At 41.0% G+C, this 10,391-nt stretch overlaps 1 protein-coding gene across 2 annotated transcripts in view; it reads left to right on the plus strand.

Annotated features, from left to right (window-relative positions):
- Nucleotides 1–382: 382 nt before the first annotated feature.
- Nucleotides 383–10,391, plus strand: part of nek1 (NIMA-related kinase 1) — a 17,414-nt gene continuing 7,405 nt past the window's right edge. Inside the window, exons 1-25 of one of the 2 annotated variants that reach the window (XM_008298904.1) lie at nucleotides 383–444; nucleotides 860–1,008; nucleotides 1,104–1,200; nucleotides 1,321–1,418; nucleotides 1,732–1,815; nucleotides 1,917–1,984; nucleotides 2,067–2,153; nucleotides 2,637–2,691; nucleotides 2,962–3,162; nucleotides 3,695–3,767; nucleotides 4,437–4,549; nucleotides 4,763–4,828; nucleotides 5,160–5,219; nucleotides 5,303–5,350; nucleotides 5,597–5,677; nucleotides 5,839–6,035; nucleotides 6,117–6,236; nucleotides 6,342–6,444; nucleotides 7,893–7,976; nucleotides 8,078–8,155; nucleotides 9,017–9,112; nucleotides 9,227–9,433; nucleotides 9,532–9,585; nucleotides 9,714–9,954; nucleotides 10,170–10,295. In XM_008298904.1, the coding sequence (XP_008297126.1) occupies nucleotides 892–1,008; nucleotides 1,104–1,200; nucleotides 1,321–1,418; nucleotides 1,732–1,815; nucleotides 1,917–1,984; nucleotides 2,067–2,153; nucleotides 2,637–2,691; nucleotides 2,962–3,162; nucleotides 3,695–3,767; nucleotides 4,437–4,549; nucleotides 4,763–4,828; nucleotides 5,160–5,219; nucleotides 5,303–5,350; nucleotides 5,597–5,677; nucleotides 5,839–6,035; nucleotides 6,117–6,236; nucleotides 6,342–6,444; nucleotides 7,893–7,976; nucleotides 8,078–8,155; nucleotides 9,017–9,112; nucleotides 9,227–9,433; nucleotides 9,532–9,585; nucleotides 9,714–9,954; nucleotides 10,170–10,295 (2,554 nt within the window). In that variant the 5' untranslated portion in view covers nucleotides 383–444; nucleotides 860–891. Of the gene's footprint in view, nucleotides 445–859; nucleotides 1,009–1,103; nucleotides 1,201–1,320; nucleotides 1,419–1,731; nucleotides 1,816–1,916; nucleotides 1,985–2,066; nucleotides 2,154–2,636; nucleotides 2,692–2,961; nucleotides 3,163–3,694; nucleotides 3,768–4,436; nucleotides 4,550–4,762; nucleotides 4,829–5,159; nucleotides 5,220–5,302; nucleotides 5,351–5,596; nucleotides 5,678–5,838; nucleotides 6,036–6,116; nucleotides 6,237–6,341; nucleotides 6,445–7,892; nucleotides 7,977–8,077; nucleotides 8,156–9,016; nucleotides 9,113–9,226; nucleotides 9,434–9,531; nucleotides 9,586–9,713; nucleotides 9,955–10,169; nucleotides 10,296–10,391 lie in introns of those variants that run through there. The other variant, XM_008298912.1, reaches the window with a different exon arrangement.

The following is a 10,391-nucleotide window of genomic DNA, read 5'->3' on the forward strand; positions in this document are numbered from 1 at the left end:
CCAAAAAAATGAGTGATTTTCCGAAAATAAAATTAGCCATGACATCCCTATAGGAATTGTCTCGCACCACTGCTGCACTGGATACCATATGCCTGTTATTAATACAATAGCGTGATATTAATGCAAATAAAGTGAAGTAAAGTGTTTTGGGTTGGCCTAAAACTTTTATATACAGTCAAAACAAACAAACAAAAAGGTGTCAAGCTTCTTACTTCGCGGTTGGTTAGTGGTTGCTATGGAAAATGTCCACAGCAACCGGCCTGGTGGGGGCGGAGACTCAAGCGTGTGAAACTTGATGGACTATTGTACGAACCAATGAGCGATCAAGAATTATAAAGCTGACCAATCAGAATGCAGGAAACGATAGCTGTAGTTAGATAGAGAGCGCGAGGGCGGTAGCCAGCACCAGAACCTCTGTGAGAAAGCAGCGAAAAAACACTAATGGTAAGCCAAGAATTAGCCTAACAGCATTTAAACATCGCCACTTAGTGAGATACATTAACAACTCAGAGTTTCGTGCATTCACATAGCATTTATTTTATTGGCAGAGAGCTCATCTTCATCTTTGTGTAGCTAAGATGTAACGGTGACGTTAGCTATCTAGCTACCAGTTGTGCTGTACGTTGGCTCTCAGCATCGCAGCTCGTCTGAGGCGTGATATAATTTCTGTCTGACAGCACTCATTGTTAGAGCTAGCATTACTGTATAGTTACAGGATGACACGCAGTCAGTTATGATTACTGCAGTTAACAGTAGTGGATGAACTAGTTGCCGTCAGGAAACTGCTGTTAGTAAACCTTTGATGCGAGCCTGGTGAGGTCGAGCACAGCCTGACCATGTTGCTGATGTGTTTGTGCAGACACAGCATGAGGAGACAGTCATTCCAGTAACATGGACAAGTACGAAAAGGTGAAGAAAATTGGGGAAGGCTCATTTGGGAAAGCCATCCTTGTGAAATCCAAAGGGGATGGACACCAATATGTCATCAAGGAGATTGGCATATCTGGAGTAAGCTCCCCTGCATCTACACAAGATACACATGCCACTGTGAGCTATCATTTTCTGCGCTTCTCTGCTATATTCACTGTTCATTGCTTTTCTAGATGTCAAGTAAAGAGAGGCAGGAATCTCGGAAAGAAGTTGCTGTTCTTGCCAACATGAGTCATCCCAACATTGTACAGTATAAGGAATCCTTTGAAGGTACTCACAGCACTGAAAGAGCTTAGTTATTGATGTGAGAAATCCCAGAGGCCATTCATTGCACTTTATTATGATGCATACCGTGTGCAAACTACATACTATAATTTCTCTTGTTTTCAGAGGCTGGCTGTCTGTATATTGTGATGGACTACTGTGAGGGTGGAGACCTGTTTAAAAAGATCAACTCTCAGAAAGGAATTCTGTTCTCAGAAGAGCAAGTAAGTCACTAACTTTTATAGATATACCCATTGGCCTCCTTGGAACAGTGTACAACATCTGATGAACAAGTGCTGTTACATTTGTTTTTTAGACTTAAATATTCTAATTAAAGGTTTTAGTATTTTACAAACTTTGCATTTTAATATTTTTATTGGCCAAGTTTCTTATTTATGTGTCAACATTGTTTATTTTCTTACTCCACTACATTGTAAATGGGCCTTTATACCTTTGCATGTATAAGTTTAAATGAAGGTTGCATGAATGAATATCTGTGTACTGTGCAGTGTTTTTACTGTCATTTCTTTCTTCTAGATCCTGGATTGGTTTGTACAGATTTGCTTGGCACTGAAGCATGTGCACGATCGAAAAATCCTCCACAGGGACATTAAATCGCAGGTATTGCTTAATGCACCATAAAATCCTCCCTTGAGTCATGATAAGTTGTGTATTTGTTATGTGTTGCTTTGTTCACATGTCTTCTTATATCACCTACCTAGAATATATTTTTGACCAAAGATGGCACTGTGCAGCTTGGAGATTTTGGAATTGCGAGGGTGCTTAACAGGTATGTTGCCTGAATAGATCTGCATGTCTTTACAAAGGCACGATTTGGGATCATTTGTTTCCTATGTTTTTCTCATTTTCAGCACTGTGGAACTGGCAAGAACATGCATAGGAACTCCATATTACCTATCACCAGAGATCTGCGAAAACAAACCATACAACAACAAAAGGTACTTGATGCACTGAAATACTATGGTTTCAATATTTGTCTCATTTGTGATGTAAATTAGTGTTCAGCATTAATATACCAGACAAGCTTTGTCCCCACTGAACTGTGACTCATGCAGGATTAGGTGGTGGCTTCAGGGTGATATAAGGATATCATGTGTCCTTTTTATCGAGCGGACACGCTTGTGCATATGTAGAGCAGGAAGCTTGTATCGATTTCCTTTTTAACTATTTTAAGTATGCATGTAATCTAATCCACTTTCATTACAACAAGTCAAGTAAATTTAGCAGCATCTCAATATTTGGTGTTTAGTTTACTCAGCAGTGAAGCTGCTTTTTCTCCCCCCAGTTTAAAACAAAAAAGTAAGAGGCTGGAATGACTGTTGATACCTCGTGGAATGAATGTAAACTTACCCCAGAACTTATCCCTGTCTGTCCATTTGTGTGCTCTCTCCTCGTTTTCCCTACTTTCCCTCCTTCTGCAGCGATATTTGGGCCCTAGGGTGTGTCCTATATGAAATGTGCACTCTTAAGCATGCAGTAAGTATTCAGTGTGTGAGCTGTTTACTAACATATACATATTTAATGTATCCTATGCGGCATTGCAGTGCTTTCTTACATACTGAGTTTGATGTTGTCTCTATATACTGTATACTGTTTGTAAAATTTGTTGCTTTTTCTGTCTTATAGTCAAGTCTGTGAGTATTTATAGTCTCAGCCAGACTATACTTGATACTTATGATCAAGTATGGTTGCCTGCAGTAATTTCTGTGCAGTGCTTTTACTGTGTGCATCTGCGTTTCTTCTCAGTTTGAGGCTGGCAACATGAAGAACTTAGTTCTGAAGATAATACGTGGCTCCTACCCTCCTGTGTCGGTTCACTACTCCCAAGATCTGCGTTCTCTCCTGGCACAGCTGTTTAAACGCAACCCGAGAGAGAGGCCCTCAGTCAGCAGCATACTGGACAAACCTTTCCTCTCCTGTAGGATAGAAAAGTTTCTTACACCACAGGTACAATGCACAGTTAGTTGTCTACAATACAGCTGGACCAAAACATCATTTTTTTCATGCCTTGATCAATTTTAAGATTTTGAGATATTTTGCTGTCATCACATGTCTTCTTTCAGACTGAAGGAAAGAAGCATCCAAAATACTAATTTAGGTGTTTATTTTACCAAACCTTGTCTATTTCTCTATATTGTAATTATAACAAAGATTGTTAAAGGACATTTTCTTGAACTCAGTTTATTTGCAATTCTAAGCCAGAACTCTCCACTTTATAGACACCAAGTTTTCAGCTTTCTTCCGAACTATATTTTGAAGGGGTTTTTTGGGGGTTTTTTTTACATATCAGTCATAGCATGATTTATAGAGCTTTTTTCTCATACAAGCCTGCCAAATATAGTTTTCTTTTGACAGTATTATCCAATATATGAAGTTATAAAGAGGGTGTGGAATTAATGCAAATCTGACATTTTTAGCTATAGAATGACTATATATAGAATGTGAAAAAAAAAAGAAGTTTTCTCTTTACTTATTCCAGATCATCGCTCAGGAATTCCGCCATACTTTTCTTCACAAGCAGCCTAAAGTGGGTGTGGTGCAGGTGCCACCAGGTAAGCAAACTCTATGTAGCATCATGCAATGCTGTTCAGTGAAGCCTTTTTTTTTTACACTCTACTACTAGGAGTCATTAAACTAGACAATTTTTAAAAAATTTTGGTCAGATTTGACCCACAGTGTTTTATTAAACTACAAAAACAGACAAAACAAAATCAGTCAATAATTGCTTAAATGTTATCATTTGATACATTCATTGTATATAGTTACCAGTTAAACAACAGTTACAGTGCATTTAGCTTTCATGACACAACCTATTTTCAAGTAAAACGGAAAATGTGAGCAGAATGCAGTTAGGAAAAGCGCATGTTGAAACCCTTAAGACTGGGCTTGTCGTAGCAGGTAAGGAGCGTTACAAAGCTACAGACAGATTAAGAGTTGTAGAGGACTGTTGGCCTCCACCTACAAATCCCTGTCCTGCATTGTCAACAAATACCTTGTGCTGTGATGCTGTTCTGTTACGACCCACAAGCCATATCATATTTACTGTATAGATTTGTATAGATACTGCAACCTGTGCTTCTGCATCAACACTGTGAGGAGTGGAGTCATTTCCAGTCTTTATTATTTCTCTGTGTGGTAACCAGACATCTGCTGTTATATATGGACGCAGAAAAAATGTTTTTGCGTGTTTTAAAACTCCTTATCCAATTACACTCACCCAGCCCAGAAGATTACAAAACCAGCCACCAAATACGGAGTGCCTTTAACTGTGAGGAAGGTGTCAGATGGAGCCAAAAAGCCGGCAGAGAGGAAACCAGCTGTAAAACATAAACCAGTAAGTAGGCCATTGACACTGATGACAAGTTGTTACGATTTTTGAGCTACAGTCATGATTTGTATTCATTTATTTTTTTGCTGTGGGTGTCGAAAAGCTCTGTTTAGTGTTGAGCTCCTCGTCTACAATGACAGAGGCCTCTCCCATTTGTGTGTTTTTTTTACATCATACTGTGTTGGAAACCTCTGAACCCTAGTGTCATATGTTGCTCAGGCCCCTCTCCCAGCAGCCCCCCAGAGGAGAGTGAGTCAAGTGGAGGAAGAGAGGAAAAAAATTGAGGTACAGCTGAGAGCCCCGTATAACTTGTATTCCCTATTAGATTCCCCTCCCTGTTCTCTCTCCCCATTCACTCACACATGAAGGTCCCTTCTTACCTGCATATTCCGTTTTTTCCCCCCACTCATTTCGCTTGATCTCCATCTTCACCCGTTTTCCACTCCTGGCCCATTCGGAGTGTTCTGCCTGATTTCGCTTCTCTCTTTTAACCGACCTCTTCCCTCCTCGCCTACCTGCCCTGTGACAGAGCAGTCCTGCTGCCGCTTGCCTCAAAGCGGGTTGCTTTAAGATGTCTTTTTTTGTGTTTTTGAAGTGCTTTTGTCTCATTAAACAGGATGGCATGAGAAAGAAACGAATGGAACTGATTGAGAAAGAAAGGAAACAGAGAGAGCAGGTGAGCATATTGTTTGGTCTCTATAAAATTAGTTCGACATAGTTTTTCACAGCAGATAGTTTTCTGATCTCTGTGTCCTTCAGATATACCTGTTGAAAGCAGAACAAATGAAGAGATGTGAAAAGGAAAAGGTGGGTGAGTTTATTCCTTGTTGGTACAATTCTTTTTCCTCTTCTTTCACTTTTTGGTGCCATAAGTGTAAAAAGCATTGAAAGGGTAATTTTACAGCATGTCCAGTATCCAGAGGGCTTAGCCCTGTGTCTGACTTTATCGTCTGCTAGATGATTGATCTGCGCTCTGCAAACCATCATGTAATTCAAACACTCTGCAGCCTCCAGCTAAAACTAAATAACATCTGAACCTATGATCTCTTACAGATCAATCGAATAAACCAAGCCAGAGAACAAGGCTGGAAGCATGTCTTGAGTTCTAGTGGAGGTAGCAGCCCAGAGAGGAAGGTAATGCATTTCCATTTTCTTTTTTTAATTACACAAAATGTTACTCAACATAGAGTATTTTACAATAAAATAATTATTTTTCAATTTCATTAATATTAAAAGATGCATCAGTTGTTACACAGCATCGACTCACAACAGCCTTTTGTGTTTTTTGAACTCAGTGCTTTGTAGGAGGTAGAAAGAGGGCTGCCGGTGCTGGACCTTATGTCCCAGGCTCTATTCAGGGTCCTACTTCAGGTCCCATCCCCAGCAAAAGCCCATATGAACACTACCATGCTGCTCTGGACCAAATGGCTAAACCACAGTCTAAAGACATCAGCAGGGAGGGATCCTCAGCAGGACCAGGCAGTCCATCTCGGTAAATTCACATACCCCCCTTTTTTTGACGGTTCAGGAGTGTTAAATAGTTGTTGCAATGGTGTTGCCTCTCTGTTACAAGTGTGCCGGCTGCTGCTGGCCCAGTGCTGCCCAATGGCCCCGCCCGACGCCTAAACCATGATGCAATCAAAAGAGAACTTCAGAGGCTGCAGCATGTTTCAAAACACGCTCATATTAGTAGGTCAGTGAATCAATAAATCAAACATCTGGATTGAAACACTGTGTGCTCGCTCTTCTCACAGTGTGAAACGCAGTGAGAATATTTGTTATTGTATTGTGTTTTCAGGCAGCGTAGTCATATGGCAGCTGAACGGGCCGGTCAGGTTGAGGAGTTTTTACAGCGGAAGAGAGAGGCAATGCTGAACAAAGTGCGAGCTGAGGGGCAGCTGGTACGTAATGTGACTTATACTGTACTTTTGTGGGTATTAAAACACAGATGTGTTACTCATTGCAAACTGGGTGTAATTTTAAATGGACTGAGATGAAAAGTGAAGCTGATGTTTTATAGCAAATATTATGAATCTTAAAGCTCCATCAGGCTCCATTTTTTTCTAATATTATTGCTGAACCAAATAGACTGTTGTAACTGCAAAACCCACTGAGAATCATCAAACGTTTTGCCACTTTTATCTTGTCATTTTGGTTTGCTGGTCCATGATGTCGAGACCCACTGGCTACATTGTTGGACAGATCAAATGTAATGTCCATTTTGTTGTGTTTCTGTTTGCTAACTCGTGAATCCATCAAATAGGCCAAGTGAACTGTTGTCTGTTTTGGAGTCTTCTGCCCTCCAGTGGTAGAAATGTGCTATAGGCTGCACATCCAATAGGAGAATTCACATATTCTGGATGATTCAACCCTGCCTCAGGTCTGCTTTGATTTGTACCAAACACTTAATTGACTCCCCTGTTTCTACTGTTAGCTTTGGTGCACCTGTTTGGGTCAGAAAAATATGGATTTATTGTCCTGATTAGTTTACCAGATGTAGTGACCTCACAGATGCTGATCAGACAACAGCTTGAGCAGCAGTCTGATCAGCCAAAATAACTGGATCTGATAGTCTGACATCACATGTGGCTTTGCATGTGGCCATTTGACTCGGCATAAGTATAAAAAATATTGATAATGCAGTTTTAATTATATTCTGGCCCCAGCTGGTGATCATTGTGACAGTTAGATGCAAGGGCCTGCGTCCTTCTAAAGTGTGGTTAAATTGAACGGTAAACAGGGCGCTCGGCAAAACCTGACTGCAATCTTTGGAAACCGGGCTGGTGGGCTTCGGTGCAGGAGAACTAAAGCCAACAAAGAGGAGGAGGTAGGAGCCCGGGTCTGAATGCCTCACTCATAGCACGTCTCATATGTCTGCACAAAACTCCCCCTGACACACCCATACCTCAGTCCAGCAGGTCATGCCCTCTCCCTGCATAATGTGTGGTGTTTCACTGTCCCGTTTGAGCTGTTTATTTATCCCAGTAATGGCTGCTATCCCCCCAATAACCTTCTCAGTTTTGAGTTGTGTTACAGGTTTTTGTTTTTTGTTTTTTTTGCTTTGGATGGAATACATACTTGAATTCATTTTTCATGGCACTGTTATTTACAAATGTTCATTTTTTGTGCTGTTTGAATAGCTGATGTGTTAATGTGTTGATGTATTAATGCTGACATCATGTTATGTTTCGTTATGTTACACTTTGTTTATAAATGCGAACTAAGCATGTGTTGTTTTTTTCCACGAGTACGCCTGCCTATATCATTGCTATACTCTACCCTCTGTGTCTGCACAAGGATGTTCAGCAGTTCACCATTCAGTATGTAACATTTCTGTGTTTGTTCTCAGGAGTACTTGGCAAGACTGAGGCAGATCCGCTTGCAGAACTTCAATGAGCGTCAGCAGATCAAAGCCCGACTGAGGGGAGAGAAGGTACATTCTTCCACTCTCAGAATCTGAGATTGCCTGTAATGAAAGTGCTTTCAGTTCTTTCTGACATTCTGTCTCTGTGCCGTTGTTGGTGTGTGTTTCAGTATGACAGCGATGGTTCTGACAGCCAGGAGTCCAGTGAGGAGGCAGAGCTCAGGAGAAAGAAGATAGAGGCTTTAAAAGTGAGTCTACACAGAGTACAAAGCAATTCCATTTTTGAATATGCAACATTTATGTGATAACCTTCATTATGACACTCTTTTCATTAAATCAAACGACAGCCAAAGAGAGAGATGTTGTCAGTCAATGTAAGACGTGGCCTTCCTGCCTGCCTCCGCCTGTGGCTTGCTTGGTTCGTTAATTAGGATTAGAATGTCAGAGGTGTAGGGCTTAATAAGTAATTGATTTCAAATCAAACTTGCAATTTGTAACGATGCAACTGACAAACCACAAGTGGTGCATTTCAAATTATACGAGCTGTGGCTATTAAATAGTAGGACTGATTCTGTAATTTAATGAAATGAATTAAATCAGATTGAAACTTTCAGGGATTGTTCACATTTGCTCATTGATCAATGTATACTACATGGAATAGGCGTGCTCGCTGTGGATACACTGACATAAACGCAGTTTCATTATTTAATAGCCACACCTTGTACATTTTGCAGCACATCTGACCCAAGTTTAAACTGTTACAATTTCATGCCGTCCTCCTTGTCTCACAGTCATGCTTTTGATTGTATCTCATGTGGTAAATCTCCATCACATGTTTTAAATCTGTTAGACAGCAAATATTGAACTGGGGCTTGACTTTTAAAAAGTTATGTTGCGAATCAAATCACGCTATCTGTCAGAGCAATCACATTTGGATAGATTCCCCAAATCACTCAGCCCAAACTAAATGTTCAACCAGCATGAGAAATTTAAACAAACCACTTTCCTTATCACAAAACTTTTTACTTGGAGCTCTTATTTTGATTGTCAGCACATGTTTGCTCATGCCTTCATTCTTTTTTATTTGTGTGTATGTATGTACGTGCCAGGCTCAAGCAAATGCCCGTGCTGCTGTACTGAAAGAACAACTGGAGAAGAAGAGGAAAGAAGCACACGAGAGAGAAAAGAGAGCTTGGGAAGACCATGTAAGCTTTTATTCTTTGTTCTACCCTAACAGTCTTTAGGCAAAACTATTACCTGGCCTTACTGGCGCATTAGTTTACGTATAGTCTAATCTTGGCTATTATGCATTGTGAAAGCTTGCTGCTCGGGGGGTGAAGGTCGGCCTTTCAGCTGGAAGCATAGCAGCGGTGGCAGCAGTAGCAGTATCATCTACCTCTGACAGTCCTCCTCCACAGCCCAGCTCCTCTCAGCCAGACACAGCTGCCAAAGTTTCAGCCCTGCCTGCATCCAAAGCCTCCACTCCTGCTATATCCATGACTGCTGCCCTGAAGAATGTTGGAGCAGTCAGTATATATTTACAACCTGTATCACACCCTATGTCACAGTACTGTTTGAGTATTTATTCCCTAACTGTGTGACATTTACATTTTGTGTTTGGCAGATTACTCCACTTAAAGAAAGCTTGCCTCAACCAGAGACTTCCGCTGTGATTCAGGTGAGCTGATTAGTTGTTAGAAATCATTCAACAGTGTAACAATGAGCAGGCAAATGGACAAATCTATGCTCTCAATGTTTACATTTTTCATTAAAAGATCCTGTTATTTATTGTTATCCCTCTAACAGAGTGAGAAAAAGAAGATTCTGTGCAGACTTAACCAGAACCTGAAAACCCAGACCCCGATGGAGGAGGTTGAAGAGTCGCTTCCAGCCCCTGCAGAACCAGGTCCTGTTCCCCATCAGACCCAGTCTGAAACAGAGAAACGCCCTTCTTCCAATGGAGACCGTAAGAAGTGGGAAGCAGCAGAACTGCCTGAACTTCCTGTGGCTCAGCAAACCTTGAAGGACACGGGTGCCACAACAACCAGTAAGTCGAGCCCTCACAAGGTGAAACTTTTAAGTCCCACTGAATACAGATTTAAAATATTACACTATATTGTTACTGTTTTATGTGTCATACTTTGAATTACATGCTAGTAGCAATACTTTGGCACTTTGGCAAAAAAGTGCAAAAGTATTTCTGCTGTTTCATGCTTTCAGAGGCAATTATGCTCACTTTTCCCTGCATCATTCACTCTTTAGCCACTTCACTGTCCCCACAAGATAGACCATCATCTGGTGGCGACAGGAAGAAGTGGGAAGCAGGAGTCCCACTTGTGCTCGCTGTGGCCCAACAAACTCTCGAGGAGACATCCGTCACGACCATCGGTGAGTGTTCTTCCAGAGTTAGAATAAGTTCAGATTTCCTGAAAACTGTGGGTGTAGTTTATGCGAAGTCCACTTTCTCCCTCTCTCTGTCTCTCT

This window comes from Stegastes partitus, unplaced genomic scaffold, assembly GCF_000690725.1.
Source record: "Stegastes partitus isolate 25-593 unplaced genomic scaffold, Stegastes_partitus-1.0.2 Scaffold30, whole genome shotgun sequence".
Lineage (NCBI taxonomy): Eukaryota > Metazoa > Chordata > Actinopteri > Pomacentridae > Stegastes > Stegastes partitus.